The following is a 27262-nucleotide window of genomic DNA, read 5'->3' on the forward strand; positions in this document are numbered from 1 at the left end:
AGTATATGGGGGGGGTTCTAGCAGGGTAAGCGCTGGGGTGTTGTCAGTGACATGTGAGTAGGGGAGGGTAAGGCGGGTGTGTGTCAGTTGTGAGATATGGGGAGTAGGGTACAGGCTGCGTGGTGATGTTGTCAGTGTTGAGTTATGGGTAGGTAAGGCTGGGTGTTGTGCAGTGCTGTGAGTATGGGCGTAGGGTAAGCTGGGAGTGCTCAGTGTCGTGAGTATGGGGCGGTAGGGTAAGCTGGGTGAGTGTCAGTGTGTGCAGTATTGGGGAGGTAGGGTAAGGCTAGGGGTGTGTCGTGGCGTGAGTACTGGGGGAGGTAGAGGTAAGGCTGGGGCGCGTGTCAGCTGTGTGATATGCGGGGGTAGGTTAAGGCTGGGAGTGTCGCGCTATGTGAGTAGTGGGCGGTAGCGGTAAGGCCTGGGGTGGTCGGATGTACGTGTGAGTATGCGGGGGTTTAGGTAAGCGCTGGGGGAGTGTCAGTTGTTTGTGAGTAGGGGGGTGGGGTAAGGCTGGGGGAGTGTCAGTGTGGAGTATGGGCGGTAGGGTAAGGCTGGGTGTGTCGGCGTGTGTGATGATGGGTGGGGTAGGGTAGCCTGGGGAGTGTCAATGTGATTATGGGCGGGGGGAGGGTAAGCGCTGGAGGGCAGTGTCGGCTTGTTACTAGTCTGTGTGAGTACTTGGGCGGGGTAGCGGTAAGGCTGGAGTGCTCAGTGTGTGAGTATGGGGGGTAGCGGTAAGCCGATGGGGGATTGTCAGTTGTGTGACGTATGGGGCGTAGGTAAGGCGTGGAGGGAAGTGTCAGTGTTGAGTATGATAGTCGCGTAGGGTAAGGCCTGCGGGAGTCGTCAGTGTAGTGAGTATGGGCGGGGGGTAGCGTAAGCGCTGGCGGGAGTGCAGTGTGTGAGTATGCGGGCGGGGTGGTAGGGTAGGCTGGGCACAGTGTCAGTGTGTGACGTATGGGGGGAGCGTTAAGGGCTGGGGAGTGTCAGTCGATTTCATGTGAGTATTGGGGGGGGTAGGGGTAAGGCCTGGGGGAGTATGTCAGTTGTGTGAGTATGGGGGTAGGGTAAAGGCTGGGCGGTAACTGACGTCAGTGTGGCTGAGTATGGGGTGGAGGGTTAAGCTGGGGGAGTGTCCGGTATGTGAGTATGGGGGCGTAGCGGTAAGGCTGGGGGCAAGTCGTTCAGTGTGGAAGTATGGGGGAGGGTAAGGCTGCGGGGAGACTTCAGTGTGTGAGTTAGGGGGGCATAGGGTAAGGCTGCGGGGATGTGTCAGTGCGTGTGAGTAGGGGGGGGCAGGTAGGGTAAGGCTGGGGTCCTTGTGTCGGTCGTGTGAGTATGGGGGCCTGGTAGGGTAAGGCTGGGATGTTCGTGTCAGTGTTGAGTATGGGGGGACGGTAGGGTAGGCGGGGGTGTATGTGTCGGTGGTGAGTATGGGGGGGTAGGTAGGCTCGATGGGGGTGACTGTGTCGGTGTGCTGAGTATGGGCGGTAGAAGGCTGGGGAGTGTCAGTGAAATAGTGTGCAGTATGGGTAGGGTAAGGCGGGGGGTGTGTCAGTGTGTGAGTATGGGGTAGGGTAAGGCTGCGGAGTGTCAGTTGTGAGGTATGGGGGGTTAGGTAAGGCTGGGGGGCATGCGGGTATGTGAGTATGGGGTAAATAGGGTAAGGCTGGGGGAGTGTCATGTGTGAGTCATGGGGGGTTAGGGTTAAGGCTGGGGCCAGTGTCGTCATGTAGAGTATCGCTGATGTGGGGTAGGGTAAGCGCTGGGGCTGTCGTGTGTGGAGTATGGGGGGTGCGGTCAAGGCTTGGCGGAGTGTCAGTGTGTGAGTTATGGGGGGGATCAGCCGGGTAAGGTGGGGGAGTGTCCAGTGTGTGAGTATGGGGGGTAGGCGTAGGCTGGGGTTTGTGTCGGAGCTTGTGTGAGATGGGAGGGGTAGGGTAAGCCTCTGGGGAGTGTCAGTGTGATTGTGAGATGGCGGGGGGTAGGGTAAGGCTGGGGGGTGTCGGTGTGTGAGTATGGGGGCGTAGGGTAAGGCTGGCGGAGTGTCAGTGTGTGAGTATGGGGGGTAGCGGTAAGGCTGGGGGTGTCAGTGTTGTGAGTATGGGCGGGTAGGTAAGGTGGGATATGGACGTATGAGGGTAGGGTAAGCTGGGGAGATCAGTGTGTGAGTATGGGGGGGGTTAGGGTAAGGCTGCGTGGGAGTGTCGGTATGTGAGTATGGGGGTGGGTAGGCTGGGGAGTTGTCAGTGTGTGAGTATGGGGGTAAGGGCTAAGGCTGGGGGAGTGTCCGTGTATGTGAGTATGTGGGGGTAGGGTAAGGCTGGGGTGTGTCGTGTGTGAGTATGGGGGTTAGGGGTAAGGGCTGGGGGCGAGTGTCAGTGATCTGAGTATGGGGGTAAGGGTAAGCGCTGGGGAGTGTCAGTGTGTGAGTTATGGGGGTAGGGTAATGGCTGGGGGTGTTCGGTGTGTGAGTATGGGGGGGTAGGGGTAAGCCTTGGAGTGTCAGTGGTGTGGTAGGGTAGGAGTAGGCTGCAGTGCGTATGTGGTGGGTGGTAGGGTAAGGCTTGGCGGGGAGTGTCCGGTGGTGAGTATGGGGGGGTAGGCGTAAGGCTGGGGAGCTGTCAGTGTGTGAGTATGGGGGGGGTAGCGGTAAGGTGCGGGGAGTGTCAGTGTGTGAGTATGGGGGTAAGGGTAAGGCGGGGGTGTGTCAGTGTGTGAAGTATGGAGGGGGTAGGGTAAGCCTGGGGGAAGTGTCAGTGTGTGAGTATGGTGGGGGGGTAGGGTATAGGCTGGGGAGTGTCGAGTGTGTGAAGTATGGCGGGGTAGGGGTCAGGTAAGAGGCTGGGAGGAGTGTCAGTGGTGAGTATGGGGGGGTAGGAAGGCTGGGGGGAGTGTCGTGTGTGAGTATGCGGGGGGGGGTAGGCGTAAGGCTGGGAAGTGTCAGTGTGTGAGTATGAGGGGGTAGGGTAAGCTGGGGGGTTGCAGTGTGTTGAGTATGGGGGGGTAGGGTTAAGGCTGGGGGAGTGTCAGTGTTGTGAGTTATGGGGGGCGGTAGGGTAAGGCTGGCGAGTGTCAGTGTGTGAGTATGGGGGGTATGGGTAATAGGCTGGGGTACATGTTCAGTGTGGGTATGGGTAGTAAGTGGGGAGTGTCAGGTAGTAAGCGGGGCTTGTGTGGTGGGGTGTCGTCAGTGTGTGAGTATGGGGGGGTAGGGTAAGGCTGGGGGGAGTGTCAGTGTGTGAGTATTGGGGGTAGGGTAAGGCTGGGGTGTGTCAGTGTGTTGAAGTATGTGGGGGGGTAAGGGAGAGGCTGGGGGAGTGTCAGTGCTGTGAGTATGGGGCGGTAATGGGTCAACGGCTTGGGGGTGTGTCCGGTGTGTGAGTTATGGGGGGGTAGGGTAAGGCTGGGGGATTGTCAGTTGTGTGAGTAGGGGGGGTAGGGTAAGGCGTGGGAGTGTCGGTGATTGAGTATTGGGGGGCTAGCGGTAATGGCTGGGTGGAAGTGTCGAGCGTGTGAGTATGGGGGGTGGGTAAGGCTGGGGAGTGTCTAGTGTGCTGAGTATGGGGGGTTAAGGGTACAGGCTGCAGGGAGTGTCAGTGTGTGAGTATGGGGGGGTAGGGTAAGGCTGGGGAGTGTCAGTGTTGTGCAGTATGGGGCGGTAGGGTAAGGCTGGGGGAGGTCCAGTGTTGAGATGGGGATGAGGTTGATGGGGCGGGGGGGGGGGGGGGGGTGGGGGTGGGGGTGGGTAGGGTAAGGCTGGGGGAGTGTCCAGTGTGTGAGTATGGGGGGTAAGGTAAGGCTGGGGATTTAGTGTCAGTGTGTGAGTATGGGGGGGTAGGGTTAAGGCTGGGGTGTGTCAGTGTGTAGTATGGGGGTAGGGTAATGGCTGGGTGGTCAGTTGTAATGTGTGTAGGCTGGTGTCAGTGTGCTGAGTATGGGTAGGGTGGTGGGGAGTGTCAGTGTGTGATAGGGTAGGGGCTGGGTGTGGTCGGTGTGTGAGTAAGGGCGGAGCGGTAGGGTAAGCGCTGGGGGAGTGTCAGTTGTGTAGTAATGCGGGCGGCGTAGGGTAAGGCTGGGGGAGTGTCGGTTATGGTGAGTATGTGGGGTAGGGTAAGGCTGGGGTGTGCTCGGTGTGTGAGTATGGGGGGTAGGGTAAGGCTGCGGGGAGTGTCAGTGTGTGAGTTGGGGGGTACGGGTAAGGCTGGGGCGAGTGTCAGGTTGTGAGTAGGGGTAGGGTAAGCGCTGGGGTGTGTCTGGTGTGTGAGTATGGCGGGGGGTAGCGGTAAGGCCTGGGGAGTGTCAGTGTCGTGATAGTGGGGCGGGGGTAGGGTAAGGCTGGGGAGTGTCCGGTGGGTGGAATGTATGGGGGTTAGGGTAAGGCTGGGGAGTGTCAAGGTGTGTTGAGGTATTGAGGGGTAGGGTATAAGGCTGGGGGATCGTGTCAGTTGTGTTGAAGTATGCGGGGGTAGGGTACATAGGCTGGGGGAGTGTCAAGTGTGTTGAGGTATGAGGGGGGTACGGTAAGGCTGGGATGTGGTCAGTGTGTTGAGTATGCGGGGGGGGGGTAGGCGTAAGGCTGGGGGAGTGTCAGTGTGTGAGTATGGGGGGGGTATGGGTAAGGCTGGGGGAGTGTCCAGGTGTGAGTAATGGGGGGGATAGGGATAAGGCTGGGGAAGTGTCAGTGTGTGAGTATGGGGGGGTAGGGGTAAGGCTGGGGGGAGTGTCCAGTGCTGTTGAGATTATTTGGGGGTGTAGAAGGTAAGAAGGCTGGGGGAGTGTCAGTTGTGTGAGTATGGGGTTAGGGAAGCGGGGTGTGGGTCAGTGGTGTGAGTATGGGGGTAGGGTAAGGCCTGCGGGGATGTCAGTGTGGAGGTATGGGGGGAGGGGGTAGGGTAAATGGCTGGGTGAGTGTCGGTATGTGGAGTATGGGGGGGTAGGGGTAGGCTGGGGGTGTCGCGTGTAATGTGAGTATGGGGGGGTGGGGGGGTAGGGTAAGGCTGGAATGGGAGTGTCGGTACTGTGAGTATGGGGGGGGTAGGGTAAGGGCTGGGGGACAGTGTCGGGGTGAAGTATGGGGGGGGGGGGGTTTATGCCAGGTAAGGCTGGGGAGTGGTCGGTTGTGTGAGTAATGGGGGGTAGGGTAAGGCATGGGGGTGTGTAGTTGGTGAGTAATGGGGGGGGGTAAGGGTAAAGGGCGGGGGTGTGTCAGTGTGTGAGTAAATGGGGGGGCGGGGGAGCTGGGGTAAGGCTGGGGGAGGTGTGTCAGTGTGTGAGTATGGGGGGGAGTAAATAATTAGGGGGTAAGGCTGGAGTGGAAGTGTCCCATGTTGTGAGTATGGGGTAGGGTTAAGGCTGGGGGAGTCGTCAGTGGTAGTGAGTATGGGGGGCGGGGTAGGGTAAGGCTGGGGGTGTGGTACAGTGGGTGAGTATGGGGGGGTTAGGGTAAGGCTGGGGATGTTGTCCCATGTGTGATATGGCGGGGGTAGGGCGTAAAGGCTGGGAGGTTGTGTCAGTGGTGTGAGTATGGGGGGGTAGGTAAGGCTGGAGCGGTGTGCAGTGTGTGAGTATGGGGGGTAGGGTATAGGCTGGGGGGTGTGTCGGTGTGAGTATGGGGGGGGGTAGGTAAGGGCGGAGGAGTGAGTCAGGTGTGGAGTATGGGGGGTAGGGTAAGGCTGGGGGGTGTGCTCACGGTGTGTGAGTATGGGGGGGTAGGGAGAGGTAAGGCTGGGGGTTGGGTGTCACGTGTGTGACGTATGGGGGGTAGGGTAAGAGGGGTGGGGGTGTGTCAGTGTGTGGTAGGGGGGTTAGTAAGCCTGGGGTCGGGTGTAGTATGGCGTAGAAGGTGGGAGGTGGGTGTGTCAGTGTGTGAGTATGGGGGGCGGTAGGGTAGGCTGGGGGAGTGTTTCAGTTGTGAGTATGGGGGGAGGTAAGGCATGGGGTGATGTCTAGTGGGGGGGTGAGGTAGCTGGAGGTCGGTTGTGAGTATGGGGGGGTTAGGGTAAGGCTGGGGGCAGTGTCGTGTGTGAGTATGCGGGGGTTAGGGTAAGGCCATGTGGGGGAGTTGTCAGGTGTGAAGTTGGGGGGGGGGGGGTAGGGATAAGCGCGGGGAGTGTCGTTTGTGAGTATGGGGTAGTGGGGGGTTTGGCTGGAACGCGGCTACGGGCGCGGCTGCGTAGGTCCGGTGAGATATGGCGGGGCAGGGCGTGGCGTCAAAAGGCTGGGGCTGGTTCATCCCTGGGCATGGTTGGGGGGGCGGTGTAGAGGGGGGGGGTAGGTAGGCTGGGGGAGTGTCCAAGGTAGTGAGTATGGGGGATAGGTAAGGCTGGGGGTGTCGGTGTGAGTATGCGGGGGTAGGTAAGGCTGCGGCGAGTGTCAGTGTTGTGAGTATGGGAGGGTAGGGTAAGAGGCTGGGCGGAGTGTCAGTAAGCTCTGTGTGAGTATGGGGGGCCGGGGATAGTGGAAGGCTGGTAGTGTCCAGTGACATGTGAGTATGGGGGGCGGTTAGGTAAAGGTCTGGGCTTGTGTCAGTGTGTGAGTATGGGGCTAGAGGTAAGGCTCGGGGTGTGTCAGTGTCTGAGTATGGGGGTTAGGTAAGGCCTGGGGCTTCTGTGTCAGTGTGTCGATTATGGGGCTCGGTAGGCGTAAGGCTGCGCGGGTGTGTCAGCGTGTGCAGATATGGGGGCGGTAGGGTAAGGCCTGGGGAGCGTCAGTGTCGTGAGTATGGGGCTGCTAGGGTAACGCTGGGGAGTGTCCAGTGTGTGAGTATGGCGGGTAGGGTCAAGGCTGCCGGGGTTGTGTCGCGTGGTGTGAGCTATGGCGGTGAGGTAGGGTAAGCGCTGGGGGAGTGTCAGTTGTGCAGCTATGGGGGTAGAGTAAGGCTGGGGGTGCCGGTATTCTGGAGTATGTGGGGGAAGCGGTAAGGCTGGGGTGTGTCGCGTGTGTGAGATGGCGCGGGTAGGGTAATGGGCTGGGCGGGAGTGTCACGTGTGTGAGTTATGGGGGGGTAGGGTAAGGCTTGGGGAAGTGTCGTCCGTGTGAGTATGGGGGCGTAGGGGTAAGGCTGGCGGTGTGTCGGCTGTGTGAGTATGGCGGGGCGGTAGGGTTAAGCCTGGGGGAGTGTTCAGTTGTGTGAGTATGGGGGGGGTAGGTAAGGCGGGGCGTCAGTGTCGGTGTTCCGTGAGTTAATGGGGCGGGTCAGCGTAAGGCTGGCGGGAGTGTCAGTGCACTGTGAGTATGGGGGGGCGTAGCCGTAAGGCTGGGGAGTGTCAGTGGTGAGCTATGGGGGTAGGGTAAGGCTGGGGAGTGTCAGGTGTGAGTATGAGGGGGTAGGGGTAAGGCTGCGGGAAGAAGCCCAGTGCAGTGCTGTGAGTATGGGGCGGGGTAGGGTAAGGCTGCGGGGCATTTGTCAGTGCCTGTGAGTCATGGGTGGGCGGTTTAGGGTAAGGGCCTGGGGCAGTGTCAGTGTTGTTGAGTATGGGGGGTAGCGGCTAAGGCTTGGGGAGTGTCAGTGTGTGAGATATGCGGGGGGGTAGGGTAAGGCGGGAGTGTCAGTGGTGAGTATGGGGTAGGGTAAAGGCTGGGGGTGTGTACGTGTGTGCAGTATGGGGTAGGGTAAGGCTGGGGAGATGTCGGCTTATGTGAGTAGGGGTAGTGGAGGGCTTGGCGGAGTGCTCAGTGTCTGTGAGTATGGGGGGGGTAGGGTAAAGGCTCGGGGAGTGTCAGTGTGTGAGTATCGGAGGGGGAGGGTAAGGGCGGGGGTGCTGTCAGAGTGTGTTGAGGATGGGGGGGAGCTTAGGCGTAAGGCTGGGCGGTGTGTCCGGTCTGTGTGCGTAGGGGGTAGGGTAAGGCTGGGGGGAATGGTCAGTGTCACATGTGAGTATGCGGGGGGAGTAGGGGTAAGGCTGGTTAAATTCTGTGTCGGTGTTGCTGCAGTGTATGGGGGGGTAGGCGGTAAGGCTGCGGGGGTGTGTCGGTGACTGGACTATGGGGGCTTAGGCGTAAGGCTGCCGGGAGTTGTCAGTGTGCTGAGTATGGGTTAGCTAGGGTAAGTGGGGCTGTGTCAGTGTGTGAGTCATGGGGGGTAGGGAAGCTGGGGGAGCTGCTCAGTGTGGAGTATGGGGGGGGTTAGGTAAGGCTGGGGGGAGTGGCTCAGGTATGTGCAGTATGGGGGTAGGGTAAGCTGGGGGAGTGTCAGTGTGTGAGATCTATGGGGGTAGGGTAAGCTGGGGGATGTCTGGTATGTGATATGGTATGGGGGGTGAGGTAGGGCATCGGGGGATGTCGTGTGTGCAGTATGGGGTAGGAAGGCTGGCGGGAGTGTCAGTGTTGAGTATGGGGGGGCTAGGTAAGCTTGGGGATGTGTCAGTGGTGTGAGTATGGGGAGATTTAGGGTAAGGCTGGGTTGTGGTGTGGTATGGGTCTAGGCTGGTGTTTGTGTCAGCTGTGAGTATGAGGGGGGGTTAGGGTAAGGGGCGGTGTAGTGTCGAGATGTGCTGCAGTATGGGGGGTAGCCGGTAAGGCTGGGGGCGAGTGTCGAGTCGTGCTGAGTATGGGCGGGAGGCGTAAGGCATGGCGGAGTGTCAGTTGTGTGAGTTATGGTACAAGGCGAGGGTGTGTCGTAGAGATGCGAAGGGTAGCTGGGGGAGTGTCAGCTTGTGTGAGTATGGGGGGGTAGGTAAGGCGGGAGTGACGCTGTGTGTGAGTATGAGGCGCGTAGGGTAAGGCTGGGGGCAGTGTCAGTGTGTGAGTATGGGGGGGCGGTAGGGTAAGGCTGGGGCGAGTGTCAGTGTGTGAGTATGTGGGGGGGTAGGGTAAGCTGGCGGGAGTGTCAGTGTGTGTGAGTTGGGGGGTAGGGTAAGGGCTGGGGGCAGTGTCAGTGCTGTGAGTTATGGGGGGGGTAGGTAAGGCTGGGGGAGTGTCACTGTGTGTGAGGTATGGGGGTAGGGGGTAACGGCTGGGGGTTGTGTCAGTGTGTGAGTATGGGGGGGGTAGGGTAAGGCTGGGGGCAGTTGTCGGTATGTGGTATGGCGGGGCAGGGTAAGGCTGGGAGTGTCAGTGTGTGAGTATGGGGCGGGGTAGGGTAAGGCTGGGGGAGTGTCAGGTGTGTGAGTATGGGGGGTAGGGTAGGCTGGGGGACTAAGTGTGTCAGTTGTGATATGCGGGGGGCGTAGGAGTAAGGCTGCGGGGAGTGTCAGTTGTGTGGAGTCATCGGCGGGTAGGGGTAAGGGCTGGGGGGATGTGTCAGTGTGGAGTATGGGGAGGTAGGGTAAGGCTGGGGGAGTGTCAGTGTGCTGAGTATGGGGGTTAGGGGTCAAGGCTAGGGTGCTCAAGTGTGTCATAGCTCGTGTGAGTATGGGGGGTAGCGTAAGCGCTGGGGAGTGTCACGATGTGTGAGTTATGCGGGGAGGGGTAGTAGGGTAAGGCTGGGGGAGTGCAGGTATGTTGAGTATGGGGGGGTAGGGTAAGGCTGGGGGAGTGTCAGTGTGTGAGTATGGGGGGGGGTAGGGTAAGGCTGGGGGCAGTGTTCACAGTGTGTTGAGTATGGGGGGGTAGGTAAGGCTGGGGGTGTTCAGTGTGTGAGTATGGCGGTAGGAGGTAAGGCTGGGGCGAGTGTCAGTGTGTGAGTATGGGGGTAGGGTAAGGCTGGCGGGCAGGTGTCAGTGTGTGAGTATGGGGGGTAGGGTAAGGCTGGGGAGTGTCAGTGTGTGACGTAATGGGGGGGTAGGGTAAGGGCTGGGGAGTGTCAGTGTGTGAGTATGGGGGGGGGTAGAGGTAAGGCTGGCGGTGGTGTCGTCAGTGTGTGACGGCTATCGTGGGGTAGGGGTAAGGCTGGGGGTGTGTCAGTGTCGTGAAGCTATGGGCGGGTAGGGTTAAGGCTGGGGTTGTGTCAGGGTGTGAGTATGGCGGGTAGGGTCAAGGCAGGGGGCAGTGTCAGGCTGTGTGAGTTATAGGGGGGTAGGCTAAGGCTGGGGCTTAAATGTCGGGTGTGCAGATATGGGGAGGTAGGGTAAGGCTCGGGGAGTGTCAGTGTATGTGCAGTGCGAGTTGGGGGGTAGGGTAAGGCTGGCGGGAGTGTCGATGTATGTGAGTATTGGGGGTAGGGTAAGGCTGGGGGCTGTGTCGGTGTGTAGTTTATGCGGGGGTTAGGGTAAGGCTGGGGAGTGGTCAGTGTGTTGAGTATGGGGGGGTAGCGGTAAGGCTGGGGCGAGTGTCAGTGTGACTCAGATATAGGGGGTAGCGGGTAAGGGCTGGGGATGTGTCGGTGTGTGGAGTATGGGGGGGGTAGGGTAAGCTGGTGGGAGTCGTCAGTGTGTGAGTATGGGGGGTAGGTAAGGCTGCGGGGAGTGTCAGTGTGTGGGAGTATGGGGGGATAGGGTAAGTAGGCTGGGGAGGATGTCAGTTGTGTGAGTATGGGCGGGGGAGCGGTAAGGCTGGCGGGAGTGTCAGTGTGTTGTGTGAGATGGGAGGGTAGGGTAAGGCTGGGGGTAGTCGTCAGTGTGTGAGTATGGGGGGTAGGGTAAGGCTGGGGGAGTGTCAGTGTTGTGAGATGGGGGGTAGGCGGTAAGGCTGGGGAGTGTCAGTGTGTATATGGGTAAGTAGCTGGGGGTGAGGAGCGTGGAGGGGGTAGGTAAGGGCTGGGGGCAGTGTCAGTGTCCTGAGTATGGGGGGGTAGGGTAAGGCTGGGGAGTGTCAGTGTGTGCACAGGGTAGGTTAAGGCTGGGGGAGTGTCAGTGATGTGAGTATGGGGGGGTTAGCGGTAAGGCTGGGGGATGTGTCATGTGTCTGGAGTTATGGGGGGGTAGGGTAAAGGCTTGGACGGAGCTGTTCAGTGTGTGAGTATGGAGTAGTAGGTAAGGCTGGGAGTGTCGGCATGCTGAGTATGGGGTGGGTAGGGTAAGGCTGGGGAGTGTCGGTAGTGAGTATGGGGGTAGCGGTAATGGCTGGGCAGTGTCGGTATGTGAGTATGGGGGGGTAGGGTAAGGCTGGGGGAGTGTCGGTGTGTGAGTATGGGGGCGGGGGTAGGGTAAGGCGTGGGAGTGTCCGTTGTGTGAGTATGGGGGGGTAGGGTAAGGCTGGGGTAGTGTCAGTGTCGTGAGTATGGGGGGGGAGGTAAGGCTGGGGTGTGTCGTAGTGTGAAGTATGGGGGGGGGGGGCAGGCTGGGTAAGGCAGTGGGGCTGTGCAGGTGTGAGTATGGGGGGGTAGGGTAAGGCTGGGGTGCAGTGTCAGTGTGTGAGTATGGGGGGTAGGGTAAGGCTGGGGGTAGTGTCAGTGTGTGAGTTATGGGCGGGTAGCGTAAGGCTGGGGGGTGTCAGTGTGTGAGTATGTGGGGGGTAGGGTAAGGCTGGGGGTGTGTCAGATGTGTGAGTATGGGGGGTAGCGGCTAAGGCTGGGGTGTCAGTGTGTGAGTATGGGGGGTAGGGTAAGGCTGGGGGTGTTGTCGTGGATGTGAGTATGGGGGAGGGTAGCTAGCGGCTAAGCGCTGGGGGTGCTGTGGTGTGAGTATGGGGGGTAGGGTAAGGCTGGGGTGTGTCAGTGTGTGAGTATGGGGGTAGGGGTAAGGCTGGGTGGTGTGTCGTGTGTGAGTATGGGGGAGCGGAGGTCAGGGTAAGGCTGGGGTGTGTCAGTGTGTGAGTATGGGCGGTAGGGGTAAGGCTGGGGTGTGTCAGTGTGTGAAGTATGGCGGGGCGTAGGGCTAAGCTGGGGGTGTGTCGGTGTGTGAGTATGGGGGAGGGTACGGTAAGGCTGGGGGTGTGTCGGCTGTTGTGGAGTATGGCGGGGGTAGGGTAAGGCTGGGGCGTGTTTGTTCGGTGTGAGTATGGGGGGGTAGGGTAAGGCTGGGGGTGTGTCGGGATATGTGAGTATGGGCGGTAGGGTAAGGCCTGGGGGGTGTCGGTGTGAGTATGGGGGGTAGGGTAAGGCTGGCGGGAGTGTCGGTGTGAGTATGGGGGGTAGGGTAAGGCTGGGAGGAGTGTCGGTGTGAGTATGGCGGGGCGGTGGGAGGTAAGGCTGGGGGAGTGTCGGTATGTGAGTATGGGGGGTAGGGTAAGGCTGGGGTTGTGTCGGTGTGAGTATGGGGGGGGGGGTAGGGTAAGGCTGGGGAGTGTCGGTATGTGAGTATGCGGGGGTAGGGTAAGGCTGGGGAGTGTCGGTGTGAGTATGGGGGGGGTAGCGGTTAAGGCTGGGGCAGTGTCAGTGTGTGAGTATGGGGGGAGGGTTAGGGTAAGGCCGGGGGAGAGACATAAGCACTCTGTAGGACATTACGCTCGCTATATGTAGGGCTCTATAGGAAGATGTGGTGCAGCCATTTTTAACCATTTTTTTGTTGATAGACATTTATGTGGGCTCATCGTTAGACAAACTCTAGCGCTTCAGTATGTTACCAAGGGTTACGGGTTACTTTCTCTGATGGCTTTTCTCCTCCACAGATAGGAAATGGGTTTGTCTGGACAGGAAGACCTCACAACCGCAGAAGATGACTTCACCAAATCTCAGAAAGTCAAGGTATGACCCCGGCCGTGCTGCGTCCCTGTGTGGGCTCTGTGTGTCCCTGTGCGTCCGGTACACGTTTAATTACACAGTGTAGAGGAGCAAAAGATTTATTTACAGGGGGCCCGGCGTGACCAAGTTATGCAACTTGGCCGGGCCCCCCTGCAAAGAAATCTTTTGAGTAAGCCTGGCGCCTCAGCCTCTTCTCCCCCACCCCTCACCAGCCCTGCCGAATCTCCCAGCCTGCTATGCTCTTTAAAATAAAAGAGGATGGGAGGGGGGACTACAATACAGCAGAACCCACAGTCCGCGATAGTGGGGTCTGCTATATAGGCAATTACGCCACTGTAGTAAAAGTGGTGCAAACTGGTGTGGATACAATCTCCATATTCACAAACATTAAACTACATTTGCCCCCAATGTTTTTTAAAGGACACATCAACCCAGAAAAATAAATAAATATATATGTATATAATTTGCTGTTAAAAGCAGTGTTTGTTCTTTGCTGAATGCAGTGGGTTTTTTTGTGGCTAAGATGTTATAAAGATTTTTTTCTATATTCTGGTGTGCTCTGTTTCCTTAGTGTATTGTCTTAAAATCTGGAAACTGTCTATTTAAGGGTGAAGACACACAGAGCTACTAGTAGCAGCTACTTGTCACAACTTCTAAAATAGACAATGCTGATCATTTACTGATAACTGTCTCTACATGTGGTTTAGCAGAGGCAATTCTCAGTATTGTCTATGGCAGGGGATTTTCTGGCATTTAGTAGCCATGACAAGTAGCTGCTACTAAGTAGCTCTGTGTGTCTTCCCCCTAAAAGACAAAGTGAAGAGGTTTGTGACAAATACAGTTCTTAAGGCTTTTGTGTGTTTAATTTTGTTGCATCTGTTTTGCTGCAGGAGGTGATGGTGCCCCCGGGGGAACACCCGCTCCAGTACAAATACACCTTCTGGTACTCTAGGAGAACCCCATCCAGACCTGCAAGTACCCACAACTATGAACAGAATATCCGCCAGTTTGGCACCGTAGCGTCGGTGAGTTTCCCCGTATAGGAGAGTGCGTTACTAGGCAGGGCCAGAAAGTATTTGTAGCTTTTTTTGTATTTTTGCATACAAGTATCCCTTATCTGGAAACCCATTATCCAGAAAGTTCCGAATTACAACTCTCATAGACTCCATTATAAGCAAATAATTCTAATTTTTAAAAATGATTCCCTTTTCTCTGTAATAATAAAACAGTATCTGTACTTGATCCCAACTAAGATATAATTACCCCTTATTGGGGGCAGAACAGCCCTATTGGGTTTATTTAATGGTTAAATGATTCCCTTTTCTCTGTAATAATAAAACAGTACCTGTACTTGATCCCAACTAAGATATAATTACCCCTTATTGGGGCAGAACAGCCCTATTGGGTTTATTTCATGGTTAAATGATTCCCTTTTCTCTGTAATAATAAAACAGTACCTGTACTTGATCCCAACTAAGATATAATTACCCCTTATTGGGGCAGAACAGCCCTATTGGGTTTATTTAATGGTTAAATGATTCCCTTTTCTCTGTAATAATAAAACAGTACCTGTACTTGATCCCAACTAAGATATAATTACCCCTTATTGGGGCCAGAACAGCCCTATTGGGTTTATTTCATGGTTAAATGATTCCCTTTTCTCTGTAATAATAAAACAGTACCTGTACTTGATCCCAACTAAGATATAATTACCCCTTATTGGGGCAGAAACAGCCCTATTGGGTTTATTTCATGGTTAAATGATTCCCTTTTCTCTGTAATAATAAAACAGTACCTGTACTTGATCCCAACTAATATATAATTACCCCTTATTGGGGCAGAACAGCCCTATTGGGTTTATTTAATGGTTAAATGATTCCCTTTTCTCTGTAATAATAAAACAGTACCTGTACTTGATCCCAACTAAGATATAATTACCCCTTATTGGGGGCAGAACAGCCCTATTGGGTTTATTTCATGGTTAAATGATTCCCTTTTCTCTGTAATAATAAAACAGTACCTGTACTTGATCCCAACTAAGATATAATTACCCCTTATTGGGGCAGAACAGCCCTATTGGGTTTATTTAATGGTTAAATGATTCCCTTTTCTCTGTAATAATAAAACAGTACCTGTACTTGATCCCAACTAAGATATAATTACCCCTTATTGGGGCAGAACAGCCCTATTGGGTTTATTTCATGGTTAAATGATTCCCTTTTCTCTGTAATAATAAAACAGTACTTGTACTTGATTTTTCCCTCTGTTGGTAACAATAACTTTGTATCAGTAATAAGCATAGCGAGGGGACTAGTTGGCCCTAGGGGAGGGAGTTTATTGGCTGCCCTCAGCCTGCATCCTCACAATCCCCTGTATGCAAGTTATATATACATACCCAGCATTCCTTCTATTTTTGTCCTGTAGGTGGAGCAGTTCTGGAGAATCTACAGCCACATAGTACGTCCTGGTGATCTGACAGGCTACAGTGACTTCCATCTCTTTAAGGACGGCATCAAACCCATGTGGGAGGTGAGTACCGCTAGGCAACCCCAATAGTATGGAGGCAGCATTAATACTGCCATAGTCCTATTATATTCTCCTAAACAGAATGAATGGTAACGGTAATTGATGGTTTGCAGGACGAAGCCAATAAAAATGGCGGGAAGTGGATCATTCGCCTTCGGAAAGGCCTGGCTTCCAGATTCTGGGAGAACATCATCTTGGCCATGTTAGGGGAGCAGTTTATGGTCGGGGAAGAGATCTGCGGGGTGGTCGTATCAATCCGCTTCCAGGTAGGTTTGCAGAGTTCTGAGAGCTACATCAATCTTCCCAGGCTTTATTTATGAACCTTTTAGCTTTGTTAGGTACTGACACCCGTCCTGTATAGAGATAGGGATCCGGCCCAAACCTACCATTTGGCATGTACTCAAAATGCCTGCAATCAAAAATACATAGGGGAGTGTGTGGTCCCTGCTGACCTAAAGGGGTTTTTCACCTGTAAGTTACCCTTTAGTATGATGTAGAGAGTAATTTGCAATTGGTCTTTATTTTGTATTTGTAGTTTTTTTAGTTTCAGTTCAGGAGCTCTCGTTTGGGGTTTCAGCAGCTATCTGGTTGCTAGGGTTCAAGTTACCTTAGCAACCAGGGAGTGTTTGGGTGAGAGACTGATATATGAATAGGGGAGGGGCTGAATAGAAAGATAAGGAATAAAAAGTAACAATAACAATAAAACTGGAGCCTCACAGAGCAATAGGGTTTGGCTGCCGGGGTCAGTGACCCCCATTTGAAGGCTGCAAAGAGGCAGAAGAAGAAGGGAAACAATTCAAAACTTTTAATTAATTAATTAGCATTGGCCATTCTATAACATACAAAAAGTTAAAACTTTTAGTATAATGTAGAGGGTGATGTTGTAAGACAATTTGCAATTGGTCTTCATTTTTTTTTATGTATTTAGCTTTAAATATAGCAGCTCTTCAGTTTGAAATTTCAGCAGCTTTCTGGTTACTAGGGTTCCGATTACCTTAGCAACCAGGCGCTGATTTGAATGAGACACTGGAATATGAATAGGAGAGGGCCTGAATACAAAGATAAATAATAAAAACTAACAGTAACAGTAAAATTGAATCCACATAGAGAAATAGTTTTTTGGCTGCCGGGGTCAGTGACCCCCATTTGAAAGCTGGGAAGAGTCAGAAGGCGGCAAATAATTAAAATAACCATAAAGAAAAAATGAAGACCAATTGAAAAGTTGCTTAGAATTGTCTATTCTATAACACACTAAAAGTTAACTTAAAGGTGAACCACCCCTGCTTTGTATCCTCCCTTTTTATCAGGGCTGGAAGTAGGTGTCGGCCTAGGGCACAATGGTGGGGGTACAAGGCACATACCTCATCGGCCTTCCCACCCCAGGTTCTAGCCCTTCTGTAACTCTAGGCATCATGCATTGGCAAGAGGGGCTTATTTATTGCACATGTTGGTGATGGGCGGGGATAATAAATGGGGGCGTGCCTTTACCTTTTACCCCTGCGCTGCCTGTGATTTCCCATTGGACACTGTTTTGCTCTTATGTAGGAGGATATCCTGTCTATCTGGAACAAGACGGCCAACGACCAGTTCAGCACCGTGAGAATCCGGGACACACTAAGGAGAGTGTTAAATCTGCCTCCCAATACCATAATGGAATACAAAACCCACACTGACAGCCTTAAGTAAGTACATACTGTATGGCAACAGAATAATATGCTGGTGGGGCAGTCTGCTAGGGGCATTAGGGGTCAGTTACATTTCCCCTGGGCAGAAGTGCAAGGTCACTAATGGGAATAAAATAAACCCAATAGGGCTGTTCTGCCCCAATAAGGGGTAATTATATCTTAGTTGGGATCAAGTACAGGTACTGTTTTATTATTACAGAGAAAAGGGAATCATTTAACCATTAAATAAACCCAATAGGGCTGTTCTGCCCCCAATAAGGGGTAATTATATCTTAGTTGGGATCAAGTACAGGTACTGTTTTATTATTACAGAGAAAAGGGAATCATTTAACCATTAAATAAACCCAATAGGGCTGTTCTGCCCCCAATAAGGGGTAATTATATCTTAGTTGGGATCAAGTACAGGTACTGTTTATTATTACAGAGAAAAGGGAATCATTTAACCATGAAATAAACCCAATAGGGCTGTTCTGCCCCAATAAGGGGTAATTATATCTTAGTTGGGATCAAGTACAGGTACTGTTTTATTATTACAGAGAAAAGGGAATCATTTAACCATGAAATAAACCCAATAGGGCTGTTCTGCCCCAATAAGGGGTAATTATATCTTAGTTGGGATCAAGTACAGGTACTGTTTTATTATTACAGAGAAAAGGGAATCATTTAACCATTAAATAAACCCAATAGGGCTGTTCTGCCCCCAATAAGGGGTAATTATATCTTAGTTGGGATCAAGTACAGGTACTGTTTTATTATTACAGAGAAAAGGGAATCATTTAACCATGAAATAAACCCAATAGGGCTGTTCTGCCCCAAAGAAAACATTTTTAAAAATTAGAATTTTGTTCATAATGTAAATTATAACGTAATTCAGAACTTTCTGGATAACTGGTTTCCGGATAAGGGATCCCATAACTGTACAACATTTCTGGCAAAGTCCGTCACATTGAAACCCCCTAGTTAACATGTTCCTATGTGATTGATGGGGAAATGCTCATTGGCATCTCAGCATACTGGGCAATATGGCCGCTATGTATAGAGAGAATTACTAGCCATAAACCTTTATTCATCCCAGTTCATTGAATATCCTTTCTTTCTCCAGGGATAACTCCAGCTTCCGTAACACAAAGATCACGGTATAGCACTGGGCACGTCCGCCATAGCCGCGGCCAAAATGGGACACTGTCTGTGAACTGCTGCGTGACTGGGTTGTTGGTTTTTGTTACTTCCGTGCGTACAGAAGCAATCGTAGCCCCTCCCCCTGCGCTGCCTCTGTCCGTTATGTCATAGAAACTCAATAAATTATACCTATTTTTTCATCTGTTTTCCTTATGGGGTATTTTTTATTTCTAAATGACACTGTTACACAGCAAATACCTACTGGGAGCTGCTATCTTGCTCCCTTCCCATTGTTCTGCTGATCGGCTGCTGGGGGTGAGGGGGGGGATATCACTCCAACTTGCAGCGCAGCAGTAAAGTGTGCCTGAGTCTGAGCTTTCAGCCAGCGCTACACATTAGAACTGCTTTCAGCTAACCTATTGTTTCTCCTACTCCCATGTAACTGGAGGAGTCCCAAGCCGGACTTGGATTTCTTACTATTGAGTGCTATTCTGATACCTACTGGGAGCTGCTATCTTGCTCCCTTCCCATTGTTCTGCTGATCGGCTGCTGGGGGTGAGGGGGGGGATATCACTCCAACTTGCAGCGCAGCAGTAAAGTGTGCCTGAAGTTTATCAGAGCACAGGTCACAGCACAGGCTATTTACTGATGGGTTTTGTAACAAACAAGTTGAAAAATCAGACTGACAGAAAGAAGCTGCTGAAAAACAATTGGGTGTAGTTCCCCTTTAACAGAGAAAACAAGTGCTGTAGTGTTGGTGGGAAGGCAGCAATGCTGGAACAAGTCTGAGTGCCGCTCCCTAAAACCTTTTAGTGTAAAAGGGCAATTTTGTATAATAAGTCACTTTATTGTGCTGCAGGGAGCGCTGCCGCCGGAGCCATTAGTGTCAATTGCACTTTGTACCCAAACACTCAGGGCTAATTTAATTATTATTAGAGCGCTATCTGCCCAAATATTGTAGGAAATGTAATGGCAGCTGTCAGTGTGTATGTACAGCCGTGTCCCGCTGCCTCACGTGTGTGTGTGATATTATATGTAATGGGATTATGTGTGTGTGTCATATATTTATATATGTGTATGGGGATACGGAAACAGGGATTGTTTGTCCATATATTGCAATATATTCAAGCTGCCCAACTGTGTCACACTCACCTATAGTCTGGCCTACACTCACTCACCCCCGGTCTGGCCAGTCCTACACTCACTCACCCCCGGTCTGGCCTGTCCTACACTCACTCACCCCTGGTCTGGCCTGTCCTACACTCACTCACCCCTGGTCTGGCCTGTCCTACACTCACTCACCCCCGGTCTGGCCTGTCCTACACTCACTCACCCCTGGTCTGGCCTGTCCTACACTCACTCACCCCCGGTCTGGCCAGTCCTACACTCACCCACCCCCGGTCTGGCCAGTCCTACACTCACTCACCCCTGGTCTGGCCCCTCCTACACTCACTCACCCCCGGTCTGGCCCGTCCTACACTCACTCACCCCCGGTCTGGCCCGTCCTACACTCACTCACCCCCGGTCTGGCCCGTCCTACACTCACTCACCCCCGGTCTGGCCCGTCCTACACTCACTCACCCCGGTCTGGCCTGTCCTACACTCACTCACCCCGGTCTGGCCCCTCCTACACTCACTCACCCCCGGTCTGGCCCGTCCTACACTCACTCACCCCCGGTCTGGCCAGTCCTACACTCACTCACCCCCGTCTGGCCCGTCCTACACTCACTCACCCCCGGTCTGGCCCGTCCTACACTCACTCACCCCCGGTCTGGCCCGTCCTACACTCACTCACCCCCCGGTCTGGCCCGTCCTACACTCACTCACCCCCGGTCTGGCCCGTCCTACACTCACTCACCCCCGGTCTGGCCAGTCCTACACTCACTCACCCCCGGTCTGGCCTGTCCTACACTCACTCACCCCCGTCTGGCCAGTCCTACACTCACCCACCCCCGGTCTGGCCAGTCCTACACTCACCCACCCCCGGTCTGGCCAGTCCTACATTCACTCACCCCTGGTCTGGCCCCTCCTACACTCACTCACCCCCGGTCTGGCCCCTCCCTACACTCACTCACCCCGGTCTGGCCCCTCCTACACTCACTCACCCCCGGTCTGGCCCCTCCTACACTCACTCACCCCCCGGTCTGGCCCCTCCTACACTCACTCACCCCCGCGTCTGGCCCCTCCTACACTCACTCACCCCCGGTCTGGCCCCTCCTACACTCACTCACCCCCGGTCTGGCCCCTCCTACACTCACCACCCCCGGTCTGGCCCCTCCTACACTCACTCACCCCCGGGTCTGGCCCCTCCTACACTCACTCACCCCCGGTCTGGCCCCTCCTACACTCACTCACCCCCGGTCTGGCCCCTCCTACACTCACTCACCCCCGGTCTGGCCCCATCCTACACTCACTCACCCCCGGTCTGGCCCCTCCTACACTCACTCACCCCCGGTCTGGCCCCTCCTACACTCACTCACCCTCGGTCTGGCCCCTCCTACACTCACTCACCCTCGGTCTGGCCCCTCCTACACTACATCCTACAACTTGCGTGTGTAAATATTAAACACACACACACACACATATGTTTACATATTCACAGATATAGTTATATTTCATATTACAAAATTCCCTACCATATAGTTATATTAGACACACATATAATTATATTACATACCCAGAAATATGGTTATATTACACGCAGATAATTATATTAAATACACACACACATATTATATACCCAGACATACAGGGGCTCATTTATAAACGCTGGGCAAATTTGCACTTGGGTAACCCATAGTAACCAATCAGTGATTAGTATTCCAGCCAGGTACAGGTTCAAATAGTTAGAGGTTTTTGGATTTTTTACGCCGGCTTTTGTGCGGGAATCAAAAAAAAGCCGCCGTTATTGCGACATTTTACTGCGTGTGCCTTTTTTCAGTTCAAATTTCTTGATAAATGTGTGACATTTGTGGAAATGAGTTTATTAAAATTGTGAGTTTTAGTAAGTCTCTATGGGGCCCATTCATTAAAGCGCGAATTTTCAAGTAACCACGATAATTTTTGATGTGCGGAAAGTGCTCAGATTCCTTTCTCGTTCGTATGAAAATATTGTGGTTGCAATCCGAAAGTCATGAAACAAACGAGCGCAAAAACCTTTCTGGCATTGAAACTTCAATGTGTGATTTTCCATGGGATTCAGTGGCGCTGTACAGATCCAACCTGGCCCAAGGAAAGTCTCCCATAGGGCTCAATGGCACTCTGCAGCTCCAATGGGAGACTTTCCTTGGGCCGGGTTGGAGCTGCAGAGTGCCATTGAGCCCTATGGGTGACTTTCCTTGGGTCGGGTTGGAGCTGCAGGGTGCCATTGAGCCCTATGGGAGACTTTCCTTGGGTCGGGTTGGAGCTGCAGAGTGCCATTGAGCCCTATGGGAGACTTTCCTTGGGCCGGGTTGGAGCTGCAGAGTGCCATTGAGCCCTATGGGAGACTTTCCTTGGGCCGGGTTGGAGCTGCAGAGTGCCATTGAGCCCTATGGGAGACTTTCCTTGGGCCGGGTTGGAGCTGCAGAGTGCCATTGAGCCCTATGGGAGACTTTCCTTGGGCCGGGTTGGAGCTGCAGAGTGCCATTGAGCCCTATGGGAGGCTTTCCTTGGGCCAGGTTGGAGCTGCAGAGTGCCATTGAGCCCTATGGGAGACTTTCCTTGGGCCGGGTTGGAGCTGCAGAGTGCCATTGAGCCCTATGGGAGATGTTCCTTGGGCCGGGTTGGAGCTGCAGAGTGCCATTGAGCCCTATGGGAGACTTTCCTTGGGCCGGGTTGGAGCTGCAGAGTGCCATTGAGCCCTATGGGAGACTTTCCTTGGGCCGGGTTGGAGCTGCAGAGTGCCATTGAGCCCTATGGGAGACTTCCCTTGGGCCGGGTTGGAGCTGCAGAGTGCCATTGAGCCCTATGGGAGACGATCGTTCGGATACGAAAATTTTGTGACTATCTGATCGACCATTTGCCCTCAGGTTGCCAACTGAATACGAAATTTGGGAACTGTCGGATCGGAAGTACGAAATCCTTGTATTCAAACTATCGGAATTTACGTGACTTTAGCAAACATCAGAAACTATTGGATTTCGTGATTCGGATTCGTACTTTGATAAATGTGGCCCTATGTGTGCTTGCCTATATATAATGATAGATCTATCCATCTATCAATCATCATCTTCATTATCTATATATCCAGAGAATTTGATAGCACTTCCCTACGCACGTCTCTATAACATTGGGCAGGTCAGAGTCGGGTTTCAGCCCTTTGGTTTATTTCCCCTTTGCTTTTTGTGCACAAAATAAAATAAGCGGGTAAATAAAAATCTTGCAGGTTCATCGATGGATTGTTTGTTTTACCTGCACCGGCAATCATTGTCCATCCGTAGCTTTCCCACGCCGCGTACAGACCGGCCAAGAACACTGAGCCCGTTGCACTCCGCTACCTCGGCACAATTGGTTTGATGGAGAAGTTTTGAGTTTTTAGTGGTTTATGATTGTCCAATCCATAGTCATCAAAAGTTAGTCTATCTCCCAATACAGCGAGATAATACGGGCAATCATAGTGGAGAGGTAGGAGATGGCGGTGCATTAGGCGCCAAATGGAAGGCAAGAGCCCAATTTAGTGGGTGCTCTGTGTTCCCGACTGACACAAACAACACTCGGTGTCAGTACATTGCTTCTCGTGGCCGCAAGTGACTTGTTAGACCAGCAGAGAGGGAAGGAGAAGCCATGGCTGGGCTCAAAGCTGTGGGCATGGAGAAAGGTGGCCACTCTTCCAGCATGGAGGCTCGTCTTGCCGATTCCCCCCCAACCTGATACCGTCACGCCCCTAATGCTGGAGAAGCAGCTCGAAACGCTCTACCGAAAGCTCTGCCGCTCTATGAACGACTCAATAAGTGCCGCAGTTGGCAACCTGAGGGCCGACATCACGCCCCTAATAGTTACATAGTTACATAGGGTTGAAAAAAGACCATTGTCCATCAAGTTCAACCCATCCGAGTAAACCCAGCACACAACCTATACTAACCAATCTATACACTCACATACATAAACTATATACAGGTCCTTTTCAAAAAATTAGCATATTGTGATAAAGTTCATTATTTTCTGTAATGTACTGATAAACATTAGACTTTCATATATTTTAGATTCATTACACACAACTGAAGTAGTTCAAGCCTTTTCTTGTTTTAATATTGATGATTGTGGCATACAGCTCATGAAAACCCAAAATTCCTATCTCAAAAAATTAGCATATCATGAAAAGGTTCTCTAAACGAGCTATTAACCTAATCATCTGAATCAACTAATTAACTCTAAAAACCTGCAAAAGATTCCTGAGGCTTTTAAAAACTCCCAGCCTGGTTCATTACTCAAAACCACAATCATGGGTAAGACTGCCGACCTGACTGCCGCCCAGAAGGCCATCATTGACACCCTCAAGCAAGAGGGTAAGACACAAAAAGAAATTTCTGAACAAATAGGCTGTTCCCAGAGTGCTGTATCAAGGCACCTCAGTGGGAAGTCTGTGGGAAGGAAAAAGTGTGGCAGAAAACGCTGCACAACGAGAAGAGGTGACTGGGCCCTGAGGAAGATTGTGGAGAAGGACCGATTCCTGACCTTGGGGGACCTGCGGAAGCAGTGGACTGAGTCTGGAGTAGAAACATCCAGAGCCACCGTGTACAGGCGCGTGCAGGAAATGGGCTACAGGTGCTGCATTCCCCAGGTCAAGCCACTTTTGAACCAGAAACAGCGGCAGAAGCGCCTGACCTGGGCTACAGAGAAGCAGCACTGGACTGTTGCTCAGTGGTCCAAAGTATGTCATTCGGAAATCAAGGTGCCAGAGTCTGGAGGAAGACTGGGGAGAGGGAAATACCAAAATGCCTGAAGTCCAGTGTCAAGTACCCACAGTCAGTGATGGTCTGGGGTGCCATGTCAGCTGCTGGTGTTGGTCCACTGTGTTTTATCAAGGGCAGGGTCGATGCAGCTAGCTATCAGGAGATTTTGGAGCACTTCATGCTTCCATCTGCTGAAAAGCTTTATGGAGATGAAGATTTCATTTTTCAGCACGACCTGGCACCTGCTCACAGTGCCAAAACCACTGGTAAATGGTTTACTGACCATGGTATTACTGTGCTCAATTGGCCTGCCAACTCTCCTGACCTGAACCCCATAGAGAATCTGTGGGATATTGTGAAGAGAAAGTTGAGAGACACAAGAGCCAACACTCTGGATGAGCTTAAGGCCGCTATTGAAGCATCCTGGGCCTCCATAACACCTGAGCAGTGCCACAGGCTGATTGCCTCCATGCCACGCCACATTGAAGCAGTCATTTCTGCAAAAGGATTCCCGACCAAGTATTGAGTGTATAACTGAACATAATTATTTGAAGGTTGACATTTTTTGTATTAAAAACACTTTTTTTTTATTGGTCGGATGAAATATGCTAATTTTTTGAGATAGGAATTTTGGGTTTTCATGAGCTGTATGCCACAATCATCAATATTAAAACAAGAAAAGGCTTGAACTACTTCAGTTGTGTGTAATGAATCTAAAATATATGAAAGTCTAATGTTTATCAGTACATTACAGAAAATAATGAACTTTATCACAATATGCTAATTTTTTGAAAAGGACCTGTATATATACAACCACTAGTACTAACTGTAGGTATTAGTATCACAATAGCCTTGGATATTCTGATTGATCAAGAACTCATCCAGGCCCCTCTTATAGGCATTAACAGAATCTGCCATTACCCCATCACTAGGAAGGGCATTCCCCAACCTCACTGCCCTCCCCGTGAGGAACCCCCTACCCAACATCCCCCGGCAGGGCATTCCCCAACCCCCTCACTGCCCTCACCGTGAGGAACCCCCTACCCAACATCCCCCGGCAGGGCATTCCCCAACCCCCTCACTGCCCTCACCGTGAGGAACCCCCTACGCTGCTTCAAATGGAAGCTCTGTTCCTCTAATCTATAGGGGTGACCTCTGGTGCGCTGATTGTTTTTATGGGAAAAAAGAACATCCCCCAACTGCCTATAATCCCCTCTAATGTACTTGTACAGAGTAATCATGTCCCCTCGCAAGCGCCTCTTTTCCAGAGAAAACAACCCCAACCTCGACAGTCTCACCTCATAGTTTAACCCTTCCATCCCCTTTACCAGTTTAGTTGCAGTCTCTGCACTCTCTCCAGCTCATTAATATCCTTCTTAAGGACTGGAGCCCAAAACTGCACTGCATACTCAAGGTGAGGCCTTACCAGGGACCTATAAAGGGGCAAAATTATGTTCTCATCCCTTGAGTCAATGCCCTTTTTTATACAAGACAGCACTTTATTTGCTTTAGTAGCCACAGATAGTTTGCGTTTATATTATTCCTACCAAAGTGCATAACTTTGCACTTATCAACATTGAACCTCATTTCCCAGTTTGCTGCCCAGTTTCCCAGTCAAATCGCTCTGCAAAGCGGCACATCCTGCATGGAACTTATAGTTTTGCACAATTTAGTGTCATCAGCAAAAATAGAAACAGTACTGTCTATGCCCACCTCCAGGTCATTAATAAACAAGTTAAACAGCAAAGGCCCAAGGACTGACCCCTGCGGTACCCACTAACCACACTGGCCCAATTAGAAAATGTTCCATTTCCCCCCACTCTTTGTACTCTATCCTTCAGCCAGTTCTCTATCCAATTACAAATATTATGTTCTAGGCCAATATTCCTTAATTTGATCATTAACCTTCTGTGAGGTACTGTATCAAACGCTTTAGCAAAGTCCAAGTAGATGACATCAACTGCCATTCCAGCATCGAGGTTCCTACTCACCTCCTCATAAAAGGCGACTAAATTAGTCTGGCAAGATCTGTTACCCATAAAACCATGCTGGCACAAACTAATAGTATTGTGAACTGCAATGTATTCAACTATCCTATCCCTTATTACCCCTTCCAGAAGCTTTCCTACTACTGATGTCAGACTAACAGGCCTATAGTTTTCAGGCTGAGAACGAGATCCCTTTTTAAATAATGGCACCACATTAGCAATCCGCCAGTCTCTCGGCACCATGCCAAACCTCAACGAATCCTGAAAAATTATGTGAAGAGGCTTGAGAAGCCGCTCGAAGCGCTCTACCGAAAGCTCTGCCGCTCTATGAACGACTCAATAAGTGCCGCAGTTGGCAACTGAAAGCTTTGCCGCTCTATGAACGACTCAATAAGTGCCGCAGTTGGCAACCGAAAGCTCTGCCGCTCTATGAACGACTCAATAAGTGCCACATTTGGCAACCTGAGGGCCGACATCACGCCCCTAATGCTGGAGAAGCCGCTCGAAATGCTCTACCGAAAGCTCTGCCGCTCTATGAGCGACTCAATAAGTGCCACAATTGGCAACCTGAGGGCCGACATCACGCCCCTAATGCTGGAGAAGCTGCTCGAAACGCTCTACCGAAAGCTCTGCCGCTCTATGAGCGACTCAATAAGTGCCACAATTGGCAACCTGAGGGCCGACATCACGCCCCTAATGCTGGAGAAGCCGCTCGAAACGCTCTACCGAGTTGTGTGGGGCTGTCTTTCCTCGTACTCGTGACTGTCTCTTCTTCTCTCGACAAAATACCGCAGCGCTCGCTTCCCTTTGAACCCAACGTGGCACCGTGCAACACTGCTGGCTGGAGAGGCCCATGATTTGGAGACTTGGTCAGATCAGTCAGAACCGTTAAACATGTTAAGTCTATGTACCCCCGACTGTAAGTGATGGCCGACAGCACAGAGCCAATGAGACTTGCCCAAAGGAACTGGGTGTAATAATAAGATGGCCGTCTCTGTGCCCCTCTTAGTGGCCGTCTCTGTGCCCCTCTTAGTGGCCGTCTCTGTGCCCCTCTTATTGGCCGTCTCTGTGCCCCTCTTAGTGGCCGTCTCTGTGCCCCTCTTATTGGCCGTCTCTGTGCCCCTCTTAGTGGCCGTCTCTGTGCCCCTCTTATTGGCCGTCTCTGTGCCCCTCTTATTGGCCGTCTCTGTGCCCCTCTTATTGGCCGTCTCTGTGCCCCTCTTATTGGCCGTCTCTGTGCCTCTCTTATTGGCCGTCTCTGTGCCCTCTTATTGGCCGTCTCTGTGCCCCTCTTATTGGCCGTCTCTGTGCCCCTCTTATTGGCCGTCTCTGTGCCCCTCTTATTGGCCGTCTCTGTGCCCCTCTTAGTGGCCGTCTCTGTGCCCCTCTTATTGGCCGTCTCTGTGCCCCTCTTATTGGCCGTCTCTGTGCCCCTTATTGGCCGTCTCTGTGCCCCTCTTATTGGCCGTCTCTGTGCCCCTCTTATTGGCCGTCTCTGTGCCCCTCTTATTGGCCGTCTCTGTGCCCCTCTTATTGGCCGTCTCTGTGCCCCTCTTATTGGCCGTC

At 52.4% G+C, this 27262-nt stretch overlaps 1 protein-coding gene across 2 annotated transcripts in view; it reads left to right on the forward strand.

The window, feature by feature from the left end:
- The window catches only part of eif4e2 (eukaryotic translation initiation factor 4E family member 2), a 36364-nt gene extending 18329 nt beyond the window's left edge, over nucleotides 1–18035 (forward strand). Inside the window, 6 exon segments of one of the 2 annotated variants that reach the window (NM_001016076.1) lie at nucleotides 12433–12508; nucleotides 13396–13530; nucleotides 14930–15034; nucleotides 15145–15297; nucleotides 16577–16713; nucleotides 17819–18034. In NM_001016076.1, coding sequence (NP_001016076.1) covers nucleotides 12440–12508; nucleotides 13396–13530; nucleotides 14930–15034; nucleotides 15145–15297; nucleotides 16577–16713; nucleotides 17819–17858 — 639 coding nt within the window. In that variant the 5' untranslated portion in view covers nucleotides 12433–12439 and the 3' untranslated portion in view covers nucleotides 17859–18034. 2 annotated transcript variants of the gene reach the window in all.
- The last annotated feature ends 9227 nt before the right edge of the window (nucleotides 18036–27262 follow it).

Source organism: Xenopus tropicalis, chromosome 3 (assembly GCF_000004195.4).
Source record: "Xenopus tropicalis strain Nigerian chromosome 3, UCB_Xtro_10.0, whole genome shotgun sequence".
NCBI lineage: Eukaryota > Metazoa > Chordata > Amphibia > Anura > Pipidae > Xenopus > Xenopus tropicalis.